Source organism: Oncorhynchus masou, chromosome 30 (assembly GCF_036934945.1).
Source record: "Oncorhynchus masou masou isolate Uvic2021 chromosome 30, UVic_Omas_1.1, whole genome shotgun sequence".
NCBI lineage: Eukaryota > Metazoa > Chordata > Actinopteri > Salmoniformes > Salmonidae > Oncorhynchus > Oncorhynchus masou.
The window spans coordinates 22,176,774-22,199,014 of NC_088241.1; the positions used below are offsets into that span (position 1 = coordinate 22,176,774).

At 41.2% G+C, this 22,241-nt stretch overlaps 1 protein-coding gene across 4 annotated transcripts; it reads left to right on the forward strand.

Annotated features, from left to right (window-relative positions):
• The first annotated feature begins 1,982 nt into the window (after positions 1–1,982).
• On the forward strand, positions 1,983–22,240 carry LOC135522359 (B-cell receptor CD22-like). 4 transcript variants are annotated; one of them, XM_064948524.1, is made up of 18 exons: positions 1,983–2,079; positions 6,272–6,303; positions 8,249–8,298; positions 9,079–9,414; positions 9,633–9,944; positions 10,043–10,303; positions 10,391–10,654; positions 12,659–12,922; positions 14,855–15,115; positions 15,204–15,467; positions 15,571–15,834; positions 15,944–16,213; positions 18,397–18,660; positions 18,770–19,039; positions 20,715–21,041; positions 21,289–21,376; positions 21,531–21,630; positions 21,722–22,240. In XM_064948524.1, the coding sequence occupies exons 3-18, from the start codon at positions 8,253–8,255 to the stop codon at positions 22,127–22,129; spliced, it is 3,999 nt and encodes a 1,332-aa protein (XP_064804596.1). In that variant the 5' UTR covers positions 1,983–2,079; positions 6,272–6,303; positions 8,249–8,252; the 3' UTR covers positions 22,130–22,240. The 4 variants fall into 4 exon arrangements, with proteins under 4 accessions (XP_064804596.1, XP_064804595.1, XP_064804598.1 ...); XM_064948525.1 differs by having other exon boundaries at positions 1,995–2,075; positions 6,269–6,303; XM_064948523.1 differs by lacking the exon at positions 6,272–6,303.
• The last annotated feature ends 1 nt before the right edge of the window (position 22,241 follows it).

Sequence of the window (22,241 nt, forward strand, 5' to 3'; positions counted from 1 at the left end):
TGCTCTCCATCCAACCTCACTGAGCTCGAGCTGTTTTGCAAGGAGGAATGGGAAAAAATTTCAGTCTCTCGATGTGCAAAACTGATAGAGACATACCCCAAGCAACTTACAGCTGTAATCGCAGCAAAAGGTGGTGCTACAAAGTATTAACTTAGGGGGGCTGAATAATTTTGCACGCCCAATTTTTCAGTTTTTGATTTGTTAAAAAAAGTTTGAAATATCCAATAAATGTCGTTCCACTTCATGATTGTGTCCCACTTGTTGTTGATTCTTCACAAAAAAATACAGTTTTATATCTTTATGTTTGAAGCCTGAAATGTGGCAAAAGGTCGCAAAGTTCAAGGGGGCCAAATACTTTCGCAAGGCACTGTATTTCTGTTTTCTGTTTCTATTCCCATTTCTGATTTCTCTGTGGTGATTTCAATAAAAAAGTATGTATATTTACTGAAAAGCAATAATTCATATGCAAACAAATTTGTTTAACCTTTAAAAGATTTTGGAGATTTCTTGGAGGTTATATGTGGATTTTGTAATATTACAAAAAAATGATAAAGATGGAGCTGGGATTTGTAGGGCTGGTTTATTCAGAAATATTGTCTGTTTATATTTAGATATTCAACATATCTTTAAAAAGGAAATAGATAGTTTAATTATGTCAATCAGTGTTAATTCCATCATCTCTGTTGATATTTTTTATTTTACCTTTATTTAACTAGGTTACTAGTCCAACGCTCTAACCACTAGGCTACCCTGCCACCCCATATAATGTTGCTACCATTTGTTCACATGCTTTTGTAATAATAATACACATTACTTGGTGAAAATACAATCTAAAATACAACCTGTTCAATTATTTATCGGCTGAACAGCACTGACACTCAATAGCAGTGATCAAGAAAACGAGATGGAAGTTAGTATATGAAAATATACACATTTTGATGGAACATTGTTACAGTTTATCTGAGACCCACATCCTCAAAATGGCATCCTGCACAGGACCCAAACCAAACAAGAATGTTAAACTACATCTCCTCAGTCCCAGATGTATCTCTTAGTAGTATTTTTTGTATGTCATCATGATTGTTGTGGCATTTGTAGCCTCTAAAACATTAGAAATCTGTCCACTCGTCTGAGACCACTACACAAGCATGTGTTGTGCCAATACTAAACAATTGTATTACATATTTTTCCTGTCTTCTCTAATATGTGGTGATTATGTAGAAAATAAAGAATATTGAGAATAAAACATTCTGAGGCAGAGCTAAAGGTACAGTAGTTTTATAAGTGTCACAAAAACACAACACTGGGCTTAAAGAGTTTCCAAACTGAGACGTAGGTCACATTCATATATTGATAGACAGGTTAGAGAGATTGTTTCCCTTCCAGATTCTGCAAATATGGACAACCAAACATAGCTGTGGGAGGTAGGGGTGCTGAGCAGCGCCCCCTGATAAATCAGAAATCACTGCACTAAGCCTTCATAACTTGTCAGCAGCGCGGGTAGAACAAAATCTCTTTCCAAGTTAAGCCAGAAAGGACAACCAAACAAATATTAATAAAAGTACGATAGTTGTTCTCTATATATAGGAAACCCGCAAAATAATTGATGCTTTCAAAAATATTAGTTTTTGATAGCATGATAGTTGGATTGGTCAAGTTGACCAATGTTGCTATTTCAGACAAAATATGACTTATTTTCCAATGTAAATACCATTACACAATATTCCCAATGCTTTTGATCCATTTCATGTGATTTTAGAGAATTTCACAATTTTCTACCATCAAAGCCTAATGTTGCATTTTCGCTGTTTCCAGAAATTCTTTCTACAAAAATAATTCATAATCAGAGGCCTATTACAAGTATTTCTCAAGGGTAATAACATTTTTTTTCTAATTTGGATCTATGCTTTGGTCTCGCAGGGTTAAAGATGTATAATACATACAACATACAGTTCCTCATTTTCCAAAAAGACACAGTCAGTCAGTCAGTCAGCCACAGTTGCAGTTGAATAGGACATACAAACACAACATGCTTCTTATTTGATCCTCCCTACTATTCTATCTATTGGCAAAAAAAAGGTACGTTATTTAATAATGTCATAATAAATGTATAGGAGTAAACATTTATTTATCAAAATTGCTACCGTTTTATTGATTATACTCAGTAACACTTTACATTATGGTGCCTTATATATTTTTTGGGGGGTAATTAATTGCAACACTTTACTGTGTAGTTATTCCTGTAAGTACAGTGTAATAGGTGTTGTGATTAGTCATTGTTACACTGTGCTTGCCCTGTACTTACAGCAGTAACCCTAACCCTTACCCTAACTCTAAGTATCAAATCAAATCAAATTTATTTGTCACATACACATGGTTAGCAGATGTTAATGCGAGTGTAGCGAAATGCTTGTGCTTTCAGTTCCGACAATGCAGTAATAACCAACAAGTAATCTAGCTAACAATTCCAAATCTACTACCTTATAGACACAAGTGTAAGGGGATAAAAAATATGTACATAAAGATATATGAATGATTGATGGTACAGAGTGGCATAGGCAAGATACAGTAGATGGTATCGAGTACAGTATATACATATGAGATGAGTATGTAAACAAAGTGGCATAGTTAAAGTGACTAGTGATACATGTATTACATAAAGATGCAGTAGATGATATAGAGTACAGTATATACATATACATATGAGATGAATGATGGAGGGTTTGTAAACATTATATTAGGTAGCATTGTTTAAAGTGGCTAGTGATATATTTTACATAATTTCCCATCAATTCCCATTATTAAAGTGGCTGGAGTTGAGTCAGTGTGTTGGCAGCAGCCACTCAATGTTAGTGGTGGCTGTTTAACAGTCTGATGGCCTTGAGATAAACATCTTCTATCAGTCTCTCGGTCCCAGCTTTGATGCACCTGTACTGACCTCGCCTTCTGGATGATAGCGGGGTGAACAGGCAGTGGCTCGGGTGGTTGTTGTTCTTGATGATCTTTATGGCCTTCCTGTGACATCGGGTGGTGTAGGTGTCCTGGAGGGCAGGTAGTTTGCCCCCGTTGATACGTTGTGCAGACCTCACTACCCTCTGGAGAGCCTTACAGTTGTGGGCGGAGCAGTTGCCATCCAGGTGGTGATACAGCCCGCCAGGATGCTCTCAATTGTGCATCTGTAGAAGTTTGTGAGTGCTTTTGGTGACAAGCCGAATTTCTTCAGCCTCCTGAGGTTGAAGAGGCGCTGCTGCGCCTTCTTCACGATGCTGTCTGTGTGGGTGGACCAATTCAGTTTGTCTGTGATATGTACGCCGAGGAACTTAAAACTTACTACCCTCTCCACTACTGTTCCATCGATGTGGAAAGGGGGGTGTTCCCTCTGCTGTTTCCTGAAGTCCACAATCATCTCCTTAGTTTTGTTGATGTTGAGTGTGAGGTTATTTTCCTGACACCACACTCCGAGGGCCCTCACCTCCTCCCTGTTGGCCGTCTCGTCGTTGTTGGTAATCAAGCCTACCACTGTTGTGTCGTCTGCAAACTTGATGATTGAGTTTTAGGCGTGCGTGGCCACGCAGTCGTGGGTGAACAGGGAGTACAGGAGAGGGCTCAGAACGCACCCTTGTGGGGCCCCAGTGTTGAGGATCAGCGGGGTGGAGATGTTGTTGCCTACCCTCACCACCTGGGGGCGGCCCGTCAGGAAGTCCATTACCCAGTTGCACAGGGCGGGGTCAAGACCCAGGGTCTCGAGCTTGATGACGAGCTTGGAGGGTACTATGGTGTTAAATGCCGAGCTGTAGCATTCTCACATAGGTATTCCTCTTGTCCAGATGGGTTAGGGCAGTGTGCAGTGTGGTTGAGATTGCATCGTCTGTGGACCTATTTGGATGGTAAGCAAATTGGAGTGGGTCTAGGGTGTCAGGTAGGGTGGAGGTGATATGGTCCTTGACTAGTCTCTCAAAGCACTTCATGATGACGAAAGTGAGTGCTACGGGGCGGTAGTCGTTTAGCTCAGTTACCTTAGCTTTCTTGGGAACAGGAACAATGGTGGCCCTCTTGAAGCATGTGGGAACAGCAGACTGGGATAGGGATTGATTGAATATGTCCGTAAACACACCAGCCAGCTGGTCTGCGCATGCTCTGAGGGCACGGCTGGGGATGCCGTCTGGGCCTGCAGCCTTGCGAGGGTTAACACGTTTAAATGTTTTCCTCACGTCGGCTGCAGTGAAGGAGAGTCCGCATGTTTTGGTTGCGGGCCGTGTCAGTGGCACAGTATTGTCCTCAAAGCGGGCAAAAAAGTTATTTAGTCTGCCTGGGAGCAAGACATTCTGGTCCGTGACGGGGCTGGTTTTCTTTTTGTAATCCGTGATTGACTGTAGACCCTGCCACATACCTCTTGTGTCTGAGCCATTGAATTGAGATTCTACTTTGTCTCTATACTGACGCTTAGCTTTTTTGATTGCCTTGCGGAGGGAATAGCTACACTGTTTGTATTCGGTCATGTTTCGGGTCACCTTGCCCTGATTAAAAGCAGTGGTTCGCGCTTTCAGTTTCACGCGAATGCTGCCATCAATCCATGGTTTCTGGTTTGGGAATGTTTTAATCGTTGCTATGGGAACGACATCTTCAACGCACGTTCTAATAAACTCGCACACCGAATCAGCGTATTCGTCAATGTTGTTGTTTGACGCAATATGAAACATATCCCAGTCCACGTGATGGAAGCAGTCTTGGAGTGTGGAATCAGATTGGTCGGACCAGCGTTGAACAGACCTCAGCGCGGGAGCTTCTTGTTTTTGTTTCTGTCTGTACGCAGGGAGCAACAAAATGGAGTCGTGGTCAGCTTTTCCGAAAGGAGAGCGGGGCAGGGCCTTATATGAGTCGTGGAAGTTAGAATAGCAATGATCCAAGGTTTTTCCAGCCCTGGTTGCGCACTCGATATGCTGATACAATTTAGGGAGTCTTGTTTTCAGATTAGCCTTGTTAAAATCCCCAGCTACAATGAATGCAGCCTCAGTATATATGGATTCCAGTTTGCAAAGAGTCAAATAAAGTTTGTTCAGAGCCAACGATGTGTCTGCTTGGGGGGGAATATATACGGCTGTGATTATAATCGAAGAGAATTCCCTTGGTAGATAACGCGGTCGACATTTGATTGTGAGGAATTCTAAATCAGGTGAACAGAAGGACTTGAGTACAGGGTAAGTCCAGTGTAACAATGAGTAACTACAATACTTGTTACACTACAGGGACAATTACACAGCAATACAGGCACTGGAATGTAAAATGAAACCGTTAAAGAGGAATTTACACTGTGTTAGCACCATCAAATCGTATTACAATCTGTGCATATACACCCTCTGGAAGAATATGTTGCATTTGTTTACATTTTGTGACAAGCAAGCATAAAGATATGCAAATGTTCATGTTCTCATCCATTCATAGAATGTTTGGAAATGATGTAGAGTCAGGTATTTGTACAAAAAAAAAATCTATATAAATACGAGTGGGAAAGTGGCCGTGCGTTTGGACAATTAATAGACACTTCATTAAGTAAAAACACTGGACACAGACTGCTGCGCCATAACCAATCAGAGCTATACGGGCATGTGCCATTTACTTTGATATTTTACTGCACTGGACTGTGTGTTTAGAGGCAGCAGCACAGCACGGCTTTGGTTAAATCATTCTTTTGAAAGCAGTAGCACACAGCAGTAGTCACAAAATAAACCCTATCCCTCCGCAAACAACCCTTTCGGAATCCCGGAACGTCACAGGTGTTCACCCAAATTTGCCAGGACATTGTGTCATGGTCCCCTGGAGGTTTTGTCTAGTTCCCACACACACACACACACACAAAAATGTCCTACCAATTTTCAGAACCACTTCTTACTGTCCCCAAGCCCAAAAAAGCCCTGATTGGTGAACCACTGATCCATTCACAGCTCTTTGTCTGTTGGCAATGTTAGGGATACTCCCACACAGTGCTTGCAGCTGGCAGTGTTTTCAATTTATATACATTACACACTTTGACATACATGAATACATTGTGTGTTCATTTACAGTAATTATTATTCAAACTTTCCTGATCTGAACTGACACCCTCTTGGTTCATGGCATTCCGATCTTTTGGCAACGCCACCATGTCTGACTCAATGACGGATTTCACCTGTATTCCTACACTTAGTACTTCAAAGTAAATCTCAGCTCTGTTAAAAAATACACAGAAAACTATTATATTCATCTGTAACGTTTTTCCTCCTCTTCTGACAAGGAGTATGAAGGATCGGACCAATGCGCAGCGTGGTAAGTGTTCATGTTATTTATTAGGAACAGAAACACAACAAAATAGCAAAGAGAGTGAAACGAAAACGAAACTGTCCTGTAAGGTGCAGCAACACAAAACCGCAAACAACTACCCACATCCCATAGTGGGAAAACAGGCTGCCTAAGTATGGTTCTCAATCAGAGACAACGATTGACAGCTGCCTCTGATTCGGAACCATACCAGGCCAAAACCAGAAATACAAACATAGAACAAAAACATAGAATGCCCACCCCAACTCACACCCTGACCAAACTAAAATAGAGACATAAAAAAGGAACTAAGGTCAGGACGTGACATCATCATAGTGAAGTACTAAGCAGAAAGATCAGCAAATTCAGAGGTTATGAGTTCAAATCTCATGGTCCAGATTCACATTTTTAAATATGGATCAGAATGATCCGGATTCTGTAATCCACTTCTTTGCAATCCAGGATCAGATTGATCTAGCTGTTTTTGAGCTGTTTTTTTTCTGTGAATTGAATAGATTTAAATGTTAGAATGTTAGAGTTTTCAAAATGGAAATGTTTTATTCTGATCCTCCAGATAGGGATCCGGATTTGGTAATCCAATCTGACCTTTAATCAGGATTAAAAGTTGTTTATTGCATTTTTCAAAACTCAAAAGTGGTGATTAGGATAGTTTTGATGCCGAAAATCAGGACTACCTTGATCCCATTCTAATCCAGATGTATCCATTTGAAAAACTGGCCCCTGATGACTGGTAAAGCAAATGTCTTGAGAACATTTTACAAACGTCCTAACATGGTCCTCAATGACATCCTGATAATTTACAGGGAACTCAGCAGCAGAGAGGAGGTCGTTCACTATCTTTACCAAGGCAGTTTCAGTGCTATGCATAGCCCAGAAGCCCGACTGGAGGGGTTCAAAAGTTCATGAGAGACCCTGTGTTGTTGGATTTGTGATGCTACCACCCACTCAAGCACTTTGCATGCCTTGTACAAATCATCCTGATCTCGCAAGCTCACATTCTGTTTCACTTCACGGACTGAGCTCACAATGGTGTGTACGAGGCTATATGATTTGGGCTAATGTGTTGTATGGAGATTACTACAGTTCCACTGTGATGCCTGGACGTTTTGGAATTCTAACCCCTGTTAAACTTTGCGTATTTGAGCTACAGACTGCTGGACTATGACTCTCACAAGCCACACAAGAGTTGTTAGAATGTATGAAGTTTCCAGGACATAGTGTCTATAATACTGTAATAAGCTAACATAGTTGCTGTCACAAACTCCAAACCCCAGACAGTTTTCACTGACTAGTTGGATATTATTTCCAACTGAGCAAACAGTTACCGGTACTTACAGCATTCTTATAAATACATTTTTCATTAGGTTTTTTACACCATTTTTTTTATTGACATTTGTCAAATCAAGTTCCATTTCCTGTAGTACACGATCAGCTCCTTTGTTGAGGGAGAGGTTGTTGTCCTTGCACCACACTGCCAGGTCTCTGATCCCCTACCTAATAGGCTTTCTTGTTGTCATTGGTGATCAGGCCTACCACCGTTGTGTCGTCAGCAAACTTAATGATGGTGTTGGAGTTGTGCGCAGCCACACAGTCGTGGAGGATTAGGGAGTACAGGAGAGGACTAAGCATGCACCCCTGAGGTGCCCATGTGTTGACGGTCAGCATGGTGGATGTGGCAACCTTTCAGTGGCCTGGTCACAGAGGTCACTGGGAGTTTGGGCAGACAGTTTATGACCCCCTAGTCTCTCTGGCAGCCGTCAGGGGATGGGTGGAGTAAGTCTCACAGGCAGGGGGATCTATAACAGGTCTACCACTATACCATGAATAAATGCCACACAGCGGATGTTGACTGTAAAAATAGAAATCCTTCATTTCACATGCAGAGGTAATACAAGCTAATAACTGTGTTATTCCCCCTGCTCTTCCCCGACAGAGACATGGCTGGCACTTTAAGATTCCTCCTCAGTGGCTGTCTGCTGCAAGGTGGGTGGCTGTGGGAGTTGGGATCACTGGCCAAGATCAGGGGTGAAAGTAAGGCGGTACGGTCGAGTATGGCGTCCAGGCAAAATTAAGAGTGGAGTTACGCCGTACCGGTAATCATGACCCTATCACCATAATCATTTAAAAATATCAGTAAAAAGTAGGCTATTACACTATTATGTATCATTACTGCATGTCAGAGTCATGAAACATTTGTGAATTTACTTGAAAACGTGTGGTATTGCCTACGCTCCAAAATGTGATGTGGTTCGAGTGGATGAAGGTGCTCGGGTATAGCCTGGTAAAGGAGCCGTTCGGATTATGAAATCAGATGAAAACCTCATGACGGGTTGTGTGTATGACATACATAAAGGTAATACATTTTAAAAGTTAAATGACAAATCGTTATGACTAGGCCCACAGAGATCCTATTGAATTAACAGGGATTCTATAACTAATTCTATGATTAGGCCCATGAAAATGCACACATAAGAGGTCCCGTACCGGAAAGCAATTAAACCTTCTTTCACCCCTGGCTAAGATGATATGTGCAGCAGCAATGTGTGGTAATAATAATTAATTAGTTCTTGATACACACTCACACCCTAACAAATGTCCTATGTTGATTGTAAAAATAAAAATTTGAATAAAGTGTCACCCAGCTGGAAAAATGGACTGGTGCTGATACACAGTACACCTAAAATGCTGTCTTTCTTGAGTTGAATGAGTCAAATCGAACTCTATAAAGACTTGTGCTGTTGTGTGTATGTGTGTGTGTTTTAGGTGTTCTCTGTGCCGATTGGACAGCCTTGATGCCTCAGAGTATAGAGGCTCTGAAGGGATCATGTGTGCGAATTCCCTGCTCATTTACACTTGGTTACATAAAGGCAGTGGACTATAATCCCTGCCTAAAAACTCACTCATGTAATGCCATTTGGATGAGAGGGGGAACAGATAAGACAAACACAGTAGGCTCCAGTCCATCTGGGAACTTGAACCAGAATGACTGTACTACAATCCTGGACAACATGCCTACTGGTGACGAGCTTTACTTCAGACTAGAATGTGGCAACTGTGTCATGTTTAATTTTGGCACACCTGTTCAAATCAATATCGCAGGTAAGACACATAGCTATCCAATCAAACGGAATTACTGACCACACATGATTCTATACACTTTACCTCGACAAAAACTACATGAAATTGTATTTAACGTATTTTTATTTATAGACTTTGTTTTCACTTATCTTATTGAACAATTGATTGATTATCATTGATAGTGGGTGTGTTTGTTCCTTTTTGTTTCATTGAGCTAGTAACGTGTCTTTCTATTCTAGACACTCCCCCCACACCCACTCTCACCCCAGCTACAGTGGAAGTGAGGGAGGGGACCTCAGTGAGTTTGATTTGCTCTGCTACAGCCCCATGTCCCTCTCTCCACCCAACTCTGACATGGACCCCCAGTCTGGGTCAAAGTGAGGAGGGATTACAGGAGAATCAGGATAAAACTCAAGTCAAGACCTCTTCTCTGACCTTCACTGCTTCATACCTCCATCATGAACAGAATATCTCCTGCACTGCTCTCTACAAACAACAAGATGGCAAGAGTGTCAAATCACCTGAAACTAGTCTGACCGTCACGGTTCTATGTAAGATCATTTGGACTTTTTTTCCACCTCATATTAGCATCAGTTGTTTGGTTTTGTTTCAGTCAAACATGAATAACATTGTGCGCACTTTCTCTAAGTTTCTCCCAAGAACACCTCAGTGTCAGTCAGTCCCTCTGGTTCGGTGTTAGAGGGCAGCTCCGTGACCCTGACCTGCAGCGGCAATGCCAACCCAGCAGTGAGCTACACCTGGTACAGAGTCAATGGAGTTCAGGTGACAACAGTGGGGTCTAGCAGAATGCTAACTATCCAGGTGTCTGCAAACAACAGTCAGTTCTACTGTGAAGCCAGAAATGACCATGGATCCGAGAACTCCTCTGTCATTCAACTAGATTTGCCATGTAAGTACTTGCACTATCTCAGTAGCAATGGGTGCAATGGCGGCACCACTAAATTTACTTGTTTCAAACGTTGTCCCTGTTTTTCAGATCCTCCCATGTATACCTCAGTGTTAGTCAGTCCCTCTGGTCCAGTGGTAGAGGGCAGCTCTGTGACTCTGACCTGCAGCAGCAATGCCAACCCTGCAGTGAAGACCTACACCTGGTATAGAGTCAATGGAGTTCAGGTGACATCAATAGGACATGGAGAGAAACACCAGACCCAGGTGTACATAGATCAAAGAAAGTTCTACTGTGAGGCTAAAAATGTCCATGGAACACAGAACGCATCAGTCTTTGAACTGGATGTTATGTGTAAGTATACAATGAAACTATGGATGGGCACGAGTATTTGAGTACTCAGGTACTCGATTCAAGGTTTGTATTTGTTTCCTGTAATCAAATGCAAGTACTCAAACTGTACAAATGCAACTATTTAGCTGGTTAAATTCATAAGCACTGACATTTCAACTCTAAGATGTATTTGATGTTTAGAGAATACAGTATGTCAAATGCAATGAAAATATGTTCAGTTTGTTTTTCAGTTGTGTAAAGAATAACCAGCACAACCAGTACAACTTACATTTATTTTTATGAGAGTACTCAAACACCGATATTTTTTCAATATTAAATTATACAAGTATTGAATATTTCTTTGCAATCACTTTGTACAGTTGAAGTCGGAAGTTTACATACACCTTAGCCAAATACGTATAAACTCAGTATTTCACATTTCCTGACATTTAATCCTAGTACAAATTCCCAGTCTTAGGTCAGTTAGGATCACCACTTTATTTTAAGAATGTGAAATGTCAGAATAATAGTAGAGAGAATTATTTATTTCAGCCTTTAATTCTTTCATCACATTCCCAGTGGGTCAGAAGTTTACATACACTCAATTAGTATTTGGTAGCATTGCCTTTAAATTGTTTAACTTGGGTCAAACGTTTCGGGTAGCCTTCCACAACCTTTCTGAATTTTGCCACATTCCTCCCGAAAGAGCTGGTGTAACTGAGTCAAGTTTGTAGGCCTCCTTGCTCGCACACACTTTTTCAGTTCTGCCCACAAATTTTCTATAGGATTCAGGTCAGGACTTTGTGATGGCCACTCCAATACCTTGACTTTGTTGTCTTTAAGCCATTTTAAGCCAAGTATGCTTGGGGTCATTGTCCATTTGGAAGACACATTTGCGACCAAGCTTTAACTTCCTGACTGATGTTTTGAGATGTTGCTTCAATATATCAACATAATGTTCCTGCCTCATGATGCCATCTATTTTGTGAAGTGCACCAGTCCCTCCTGCAGCAAAGCATCCCCACAACATGATGCTGCCACCCCGTGCTTCACGGTTGGGATGGTGTTCTTCGGCTTGCAAGCCTCCCCCTTTTTCCTCCAAACATAACGATGGTCATTATGTCCAAAAGTTATATTTTTGGTTCATCAGACCAGAGGACATTTCTCCAAAAATTATGATCTTTGTCCCCACGTGCAGTTGCAAACCGTATTCTGGCTTTTCATGGAGGTTTTGGAGCAGTGGCTTCTTCCTTGCTGAGCGGCCTTTCAGGTTATATCGATATAGGACTCGTTTTACTGTGGATATAGATACTTTTGTACCTGTTTCCACCAGCATCTTCACATGGTCCTTTGCTGTTGTTCTGGGATTGATTTGCACTTTTCTCACCAAAGTATCTTCATCTCTAGAAGACAGAACGCGTCTCCTTCCTGAGCGGTATGACAGCTGTGTGGTCCCATGGTGTTTATCCTTGCATACTATTGTTTGTACAGATGAACGTGGTACCTTCAGGCATTTGGAAATTGCTCCCAAGGATGAACCAGACTTGTGGAGATCTAGAATTTGTTTTCTGATTTATTTTGATTTTCCCATGAAGTCAAGCAAAGAGACACTGAGTTTAAAGGTAGGCCTTGAAATACACCCACAGGTACACCTCCAAATGACTCAAATGAGTCATTGACTCAATTAGCCTATCAGAATCTTCTAAAGCCATGACATAATTTTCTGGAATTTTCCAAGCTGTTTAAAGGCACAGTCACCTTAGTGTATGTAAACTTCTGACACACTGGTGATTGTGATACAGTGAATTATAAGTGAAATAATCTGTCTGTAAACAATTGCTGGAAAATTACTTGTGTCATGCACAAAGTAGATGTCCTAACCGACTTGCCTAAACTATAGTTTGTTAGCAAGAAATTTGTAGAGTGGTTGAAAAACAAGTTTTAATGACTCCAACCTAAGTGTATGTAAACGTCTGACTTCAACTGTGTATATATATATACATATTAGTATTTTTTTTTCGTTAGACTCCCCAAAGAACACCTCAGTGTCAGGCAGTCCCTCTGGTTCAATGATAGAGGGCAGCTCTGTGACTCTGACCTGCAACAGCAATGCCAACCCAGCAGTGAAGACCTACACCTGGTACACAATCAGGGGAGGTCGCCAGACACCAGTGAAGAATATGCCAGAGCTAACTGTCCAGGTGTTGACAGATAACAGCATGTTCTACTGTGAGGCCAAAAATGACCATGGAATCCAGAAATCATCTGCCTTTCAACTAGATATGATGTGTAAGTACACAATAAAATAAATGTGTATAATATTTTTGAGCTATACACACAAAAACAATTGTTCTATATAGTACCAAATATGGGTTATTTGGCTTGTAACCATAGTCGATCCTTTTTTGGTATATATATATATATATATACACAAAAATAAGCTTCTATAAATAACCATGCTCATAAGGTTCTAAATGGAACCTCTGTGGTGATAAACATAACCATTTCCTAAGGGTCTATAAAGAATCATTAATAAAAGGTTCTTAAGAACACCAAAACAGAGTTCCGCTATGGTTACAAGCCTTTTGGGGGCTATATAGAACCCTTTTTCATTTTTTTTTTATATAGAATCTTTATGGACAATAGTTTTATAAAGATATTTCCCGGTCTCAAAGGTTCTTTGTAGATCTTTTTGAAGAACCATACAGGGTTCATTATTTTGTTTAACCATAACCAATGCAGCCATTTTTATTTTATTTTTATTTTATTTTTTATTTTACCTTTATTTTACTAGGCAAGTCAGTTAAGAACAAATTCTTATTTTCAATGACGGCCTAGGAACAGTGGGTTAACTGCCTGTTCAGGGGCAGAACGACAGATTTGTACCTTGTCAGCTCGGGGGTTTGAACTTGCAACCTTTCGGTCCAATGCTCTAACCACTAGGCTACCCTGCCGCCCCAATATCATATCAATATCAATATCATATCATTTCTGAGTAGCAATTAAGTACCTAACTGGGATTGTTTTAAATAAAAATGTGTCCAAAAGAAACAAAAATATCTTCTTAGCAGAACAATTTCTCTGTCACCAAGCAGGCCAAAATTCCATCCCACCAAAACAGGCGGAAATTTCCGACCATCTTTTCAAGCAGCTGTTACGTTAAACAGGCGTTATCATAAGTTTTTACAATTTCACAGTATTATTCCAACCCCATGGAGTGGAAATATAATCTGAGTGTACAAAACATTAAGAACACCTGCTCTTTCCATCACATTGACTGACCAGGTGATTCCAGGTGAAAGCTATGATCCCGTATTGATGTCACTTGTTAAATCCACTTCAATCAGTGTAGATGAAGGGGAGGAGACAGATTAAAGAAGGATCTCTAAGCCTTGAGACAATTGAGACATGGATTGTGTATGTGTGCCATTTAAAGGGTTATAGGGCAAGACAAAATATTTTTGTGCCTTTGAACAGGGTATGGTAGTAGGTGCCAGGCGCACAGGTTTGTGTCAAGATCTGTAACTCTGCTGTGTTTTTCACGCTCAACAGTTTCCTGTGTGTATCAAGAATTGTCCACCAACCAAAGGACATCCAGCCATCTTGTCAGAACTGTGGGACGCTTTTGACACCTTATAGAGTCCATGCCCCGACGTGCAACTCAATATTAAGAAGGTGTTCCTAACGTTTGATATAATACATTTATATGAAACACAGGAATACTTATATTTGACAGCACTGGGCTTTTAAAATTCTTAAGGTGTCATAATTGTGTTAATTGATAAGTTGAATCAGGTGTTCCAGCTCTAGAACAGCTGGAGACGTCTGAGGAGAGAATTGTTCTCAGTTGACGGAAGGCCATACAGGAGTATTTCACAAGACACTGTGACTGACCGTAGTCATAATGATGATGAAATAGCATAACACCAAAAAGATAAGATAAACTGGAATGACACTCACTCGTGGTTGCACAAGAAGAGCTGTGAGCAAACCACATCCCCAAATATTTGAATGAGGTGCCGCCCCTACATTTGAATTATCACTAAGAGAGGAAAGAACCCTTTTCAGAAATGAAAAGAATCAATGAGGAGCTCAAAGGGTTCTTGGAGCCATCACCCTTCCAAAATAACCCTGGAGGAACCCTATTTTCTAAGTGTGTAGCCAGTATCATAACACACACTATGTTTACTTATTTCAGTATCTGTTGTTTCTTTCCCCCAGACCCTCCCAAGAACACCTCCGTGTCGGTCAGTCCCTCTGGTTCAGTGTTAGAGGGCAGCTCTGTGACTCTGACCTGCAGCAGCAATGCCAACCCAGCGGGGACCTACGCCTGGTACAGAGTCAATGGAGATCAGGTGACATCAATAGGACATGGAAACAAACATCAGACCCAGGTGTACACCGATCACAGACAGTTTTACTGTGGTGCCACAAATGACCATGGCACTAAGAACTCATCAGTCATTGAACTGGATGTATTGTGTACGTATAATTCTGGAACTATTGTTTGCACTCAATTTTAGTTGTGAGGATAGCACCAAGTTTTAAAACGATTTTTTTGTCTCTTCAGATCCTCCCAAGAACACCTCAGTGTCAGTCAGTCCCTCTGGTTCAGTGTTAGAGGGCAGCTCTGTGACTCTGACCTGCAGCAGTAATGCCAACCCAGCAGTGAAAAACTACACCTGGTACAGAGTCAATGGAGACCATGTGACACAAATTGCTCATGAAAGAGAGTTAAAAACGGAAGCATCTATAGACAACCACCAGTTCTACTGTGAGGCCAGAAATGACCATGGTACAAAGAACTCATCAATCATTCTACTGAATGTGCTATGTAAGTACAACATTAAACGTACTGGAGCCTCAAGTAATAACGTATTAAACAAACAAAAAAACAGGTAGAACATTTTAGTTGCATATTCTTTGTTGTTTTTCAGACCCACCAAAAAACAGCTCAGTGTCAGTCAGTCCCTCTAGTTCAGCAATAGAGGGCAGCTCTGTGACTCTGACCTGCAGCAGCAATGCCAACCCACCAGTGGGGAGCTACACCTGGTACAGAGTCAATCAAGAACAGGTCACAGAAGTAGGATCTAGCAGAATGCTAACTATCAAAGTACCAGCAGACATCAGCCAGTTCTATTGTGAGACCAGAAATCGTCTTGGATCCCAGAACTCATCTGTCACTCAACTAGATGGGATGTGTAAGTGCAAAATAAAAACAAATGTACACAATAGTTTAGCACTATGGTTAGTGTCATAACACACTCTAAACTACCTGTTTCCACACAATATGCTTCTTCACTTCTTCAGATCCTGCCAAGAACACCTCATTGTCGGTCAGTCCCTCTGGTTCAGTGGTAGAGGGCAGCTCTGTGACTCTGACCTGCAGCAGCAATGCCAACCCAGCAGTGAAGACCTACACCTGGTACAGAGTCAATGGGAGGGAGGGAGTCATTGTAGGATCTGGACAGAGCTTCACCTTCAATAAGATTGCTATCAACGATAGTGGGCGGTACTATTGCGAAGCAGAGAACAAGCATGGGGTGGACAACTCAACAACTACTAACATAGATGTGACATGTAAGTTGTTACACTTCCATATCCTGTGAACATACTTTAAAGGGGCAGTGCAGTCAAAAATGTGATATATATATATATATATATAAATATATATTTCCAAGCACTGAGGTCATACTAACACTCTGAAATTGTGGAAACGATTCCCTTTTTGTGTAAGTGCTTAAAATAAAATGTAAATTAAATGCCTGGAATTTCAGCCTAATCATGTGGGATGGAGTTTTTGGCCCACAGCATGTCATCACATTCTGATCTAATTATTCTGACCAATGACCAGTCATCTTTTATTTGTATACAGTATGTATCCTCCTACTTTTAAGTGGTAAGTGGGGTAGGCTCTAGAGAGTCTGGACCAGGGGTTCCCAAACTTTCACTCAGGCCCCCTTCCAGCATTGGGAAATATCTCTCCCCCCGCACGCACACAAAACGTCTATTTCCATGGGCACAAGCACGGTTCATGATACAAAGTGTTCACACCCATCTTGTTGATGGAGAGAACATTTTGCAGGTTTAAAGCTTATGTCCTGCAAATCTACACATTCTGTCATCGAGTGCAGAGAACATTTTGCAGTTTTAAAGCAACGTTTCTTGCAAGTCTATACATTTTGCCATGTCTAATGTGTATTCATGTGATATTTGAGCGTCACAAACATTACCACAATCTATGAGCTAAATAACCTAGTTTAAAAAAAACAGACGCTGACATGGGCTACTTGATTTGGACATTTCTGACAAGTTACAAATAGCTCTCCAAGGTATGAAATGACTGACATGACAAGAAGAAAACTGATGGTTCACTACCAAATTACAAAAATGCACCTTGTGCATTCTATTATTACAACTTCCAAGTGTAAATTGGAAGCCGGACTGAGTTCCTTTAAACGCGTTCAATGACTTATTAAACATTATACAACGGGTGGGTCTAATCCTGAATGCTGATTGGTTAAAACCACATTCCAGTCGGTGTCTATTCCATAAATTACCACCAGCTAAATATATTACATTAAAATGCCTATTTACTCTGTTCCATCTGACTGCACAATCCACTGTCTCATCAGCTCAGCCAGGCACTTTATAAACTTGATCTTCACTATAAAAAGCATATTGACATTCTCTCACATTTCTTTTAGACTAACATTTAGTTTTCAACAGAGGGCATTTGTATAAACCTTGCTGTCTATCTCTCTGACATTTGCAACATTGTTTCAATATTAAAATTAAATCTCCAGATGTCCCATAGTAATGACCTCGTCGGGAGTCGGGATGAGACAGACAGGCAGGCAGCTTTTCTCAGCCAGTCAAAATCATGAATAACATCATTTTTATGGATATATACAAAGAACTATCAATAGAAAACAGATAAAACAAAACAATGTGTAATTAGGTTGCTGTCTTTCCAGATTCCGTTTCATGGGATTGTGTTCGCTGTGTTGCTGGCCAGCTCCTCTGAACAAGTGTCCTGACAAGAGAGTACATTTTCAATGCGAAGTCGCACCTTATTAGCTCATTGTTATGGATGTATCCAAATAAATATCACTAGAAAACAGCTTAAACAAACGCGGCTACTTTGCTGTTATTCTGATTACACTGTTTGACGTGACTGTCAATTAGCGGTAGTTGGCTCGCTAGCAAGCAAGAGATAAGAACGTCGCCAGCCAATTATGGCAATGGAACATTTAGAAACAAAGACTGGGTCGCGTCCATAGATACAGAACTGTTTCAATATGCTTTGTGTTGTAGTCACGGCAGACAAATATGTATATTTAAGCAAACCTTACTAGGTTATTGCTACAAGTACAAAAAGACGTAATGACTGGCTCGCGTCTCTGGCAACCGAACCGATAGAACGAACGACCAACCGGCTTGGATAGCAACCCTAGATTTGTATCGGGACTATGTCTGGTGGAAGGATGAAATCGTATTAATAAATAGATCAAAATAATGTTTTTAATTAAAATATGTAAATCATTATTTGAATATGTTGGTGTCCCGTTGTATAAAAGTGATAATGCCCTCGAATGCCGGTGTTTGGAGGATATTTTGGTACAGTTTGCCTGCCCTCAACTTCGTCTCGGTCCTAACAACACCGTGCCAATATATCCTCCAAACACCGGCTTCTCTGGCGTTAACACTTAATCGAACAACAGATATAACATTTCACTGCATCATTTGTTTTGGTTTTTCAGACCCACCAAAGAACACCTCAGTATCAGTCAGTCCCTCTAGTTCAGCAATAGAGGGCAGCTCTGTGACTCTGACCTGCAGCAGCAATGCCAACCCACCAGTGGGGAGCTACACCTGGTACAGAGTCAATCAAGAACAGGTCACAGAAGTGGGATCTAGCAGAATGCTAACTATCAAGGTACCCGCAGACAACAGCCAGTTCTACTGTGAGACCAGAAATCGTCTTGGATCCCAGAACTCATCTGTCACTCAACTAGATGGGATGTGTAAGTTCAAAATAAAAACAAATGTACACAATAGTTTAGCACTATGGTTAGTGTCATAACACACTCTAAACTACCTGTTTCCACACAATATGCTTCTTCACTTCTTCAGATCCTGCCAAGAACACCTCATTGTCGGTCAGTCCCTCTGGTTCAGTGGTAGAGGGCAGCTCTGTGACTCTGACCTGCAGCAGCAATGCCAACCCAGCAGTGAAGACCTACACCTGGTACAGAGTCAATGGGAGGGAGGGAGTCATTGTAGGATCTGGACAGAGCTTCACCTTCAATAAGATTGCTATCAACGATAGTGGGCGGTACTATTGCGAAGCAGAGAACAAGCATGGGGTGGACAACTCAACAACTACTAACATAGATGTGACATGTAAGTTGTTACACTTCCATATCCTGTGAACATACTTTAAAGGGGCAGTGCAGTCAAAAATGTGATAAAATATATATATATTTCCAAGCACTGAGGTCATACTAACACTTCCGAAATTGTGAAAAATATTATCTTTTAGTGTAAGAGCAAAAATATATAAATATACACCAACGTTCAAGTTTGGGGCCACTTAGAAATGTCCTGGTTTTTGGAAGGAAAGCAACTTTTTTGTCCATTAAAATAACATAAAATTGATCAGAAATACAGTGTAGACATTGTTAATGTTGTAAATGACTATTGTAGCTGGAAACAGCTGATTTTTTTATGAAATATCTACATAGGCATACAGAGGTCCATTATCAGCAACCATCACTCCTGTGTGCCAATGGCACGTTGTGTTACCTAATCCAAGTTTATCATTTTAAAAGGCAAATTGATCATTAGAAAACCCTTTTGCAATCATGTTAGCACAGCTGAAAACAAGGACATTTCTAAGTGACCCCAAACTTTTGAACGGTAGTGTATATGTTTTGCATTTCAGCATGTTCAGGTGGGATGGAGTTTTTGGCCCACAGCATGACATCACAATCTGATCTGATTATTCTCACCAATGACTAGTCATCTTTTATTTGCATGTGCATCCTCCTACTTTTAAGTCTATACCCGGGGTTCCCAAACGTTTTCACTCAGGAGAAAGCTACCTGCCCGAGTGCATAGTGCCAACTGTAAAGTTTGGTGGAGGATAAATAATGTTCTGGGGCAGTTTTTCATGGTTCGGGCTAGGCCTCTTAGTCCCAGTGAATGGAAAGCTTAAAACTACAGCATACAATGACATTTTAGACGATTCTCTGCTTCCAACTTTGTGCAAACAGTTTGGGGAAGGCCCTTTCCTGTTTCATCATGACAATGCCCCATGCATAAAGTGAGGTCTATACAGAAATGGTTGGTCAAGATTGGTATGGAAGAAATTGACTGGCCTGCACATAGCCTTGACCTCAAACCCATCAAACATCTTTGGGATCAATTGGAGTGCCGACTGCGAGCCAGGCCTAATTGCCCAACAGCAGTGCCCGACCTAACGAAGGCTCTTATGGCTGAATGGAAGGAAGTCCCCGCAGCAATGTTCCAACATCTAGCCAGCTATTTGCTGTTTCAAGTGAGGACTCTTCTGGCTGAGGAATAAGTTTCACACATACCAATGTGCTAAATTCACCCCTCAAACTTACTCAACAGCGACCCCAGCTTTGAGCTGAGCTCAACTGTAGATCTGAGTCACTAGGAACTACTGTAATGGACGTAACACTGCTTGCTTAGCGAGTACAGTTTTCTGTTCCTAAAACTAGAATCTGTTATGAACAGAATGCAGTAAGTTTTGTAGATGTGACCCTTTGTCAAAGTTTCTAAAAGTTGTGTTGTTTACAAGGACCGCAATGGCAAATTGAGTTATTGCACACGCAACGCACACTTCACAGCGAAGGTGTTCCCTAACGGAAATGTGCAAATACATGCTAGAACCCACCAATAGGATCTCGCTAGCTCTTGCTTGGCTCTGCCCACCTCCTTGCTCGTTCTGCCCACTATGCTTAATTTTCCCCCATTGAAAACGACACAGAACTATCTCGGGTTAGTTATAAGTATTTTTGACTTAACTGTCTTCCTCCTCTGTTGTCTATAGTTGCCCCAAAGATTCTGCCCTCCTCTCGCTGCATCAGAACTGCTGATCAGATCAACTGTACCTGTGAGAGTCATGGGAACCCCTCTCCCAAACTGGAGTGGCGATTGGCTGGACAGCCTGTCAATCACCTTACTAACACTGTCGTCAGAGAGTCAATGGGCAGCACATGCCTGAGAAGCTCCCTTACCACCCACCAATCACAGGAGGAGGACACGCCCACTCTGGTCTGCCTCAGCACCAACTCCATAGGATCTTCCAGCCTCCAGTTCTGTATTCAATGCCTGGGGAATCACCAGGGGCTGGGCAAAAGCGTTGAAATTCTTGAGGGTAAGTGCTTTATGTTAACAAATGCCATACATACACGTTGTGCAGCATTTGGTGTTTTTCTGCAGTAAAAGCGATTTGGATCTGGTCAAAACATAATTGTATAGTATAGGTACTTTGAAATACACAAACCAGTCATCATCATTAATAAGGGGTTTGGACACCAGAATTGACTGCAATAATGATCTTGATAACCTTGATAACAACTTTTGTAAGTCTATCGATGAAAGTTTTTTCTATTCTCCCCTAGGTCAAGTTTCCTTGCCAATCTTCATCACTGCAATATTTGTTTCGGCATTAATGACAGCACTGATATGTGGTTTACTGTATCTCCGAAGGTAAGGTCATCACTCTTTAAATGTTCCGGAAATACCGCACATATTTGTGTCTTTATACTTTTTGTGCTTTACATTAACTTAGTTCCTGACTCTGAAGTCAACACTTATTTATAGCTATCTGATTTGACCAGTTTTTTGTATGATGATTTCACAGGGTTTGGTGTCCTTGTTTTACGGTACTCAGAGGTCATTACAAATATTACGACAGTGATGTGGGGATGAACCTAGTTCCGACCAGTGGTGAGAGGACACAGGTAAGCATCATCAGATTCATCCTGGAAATATGTTGATAATGAAATGACAAAAAAAAATCTGTTAAATGTCTATAAATGTATGTTATTGCAGGATCCTCCTGCGCCAGAAGAAGACATATACGCCAACAGCATGATACCGAGTCAGGCCAGGAGACAGGGACACAAACAAGACCTAGAGGCCCCTAATCCGGGTCCCAAACCCCTGCCTTCCTCCAAAGCTATCTCTGAGACAGACCGAACCAGCCTGCCCAATCTTATCGCTGACACTGCTACAAATCCAGGAGGAGGCACTGCAAAGAAGGAGGGGGAAGAGGTGTTTTATTCCAGTGTGATTTGGAAGAAGAAGAAGTGGATGAAGAAGAAGAATGAGGGGTCCGTGGACGGGGGAAGGGAGGCGTCTAGCGGTTCCTACCTGGAGGAAGAAAGGTGTGTGCTGGGAAATGTAGGCAGACACAGAATAAGTAAGGTACTGGAGATGGATCACCTGCAGTTTCTCTAGTTTTTCATGAATATAATGTAGGTCTATTGTACTTTCACAGAGATATATTGCTCTTAATGAAAGTATAATGCTGTCTTTTTCACCACAAAACAAATAAAAACATGAAATGTCC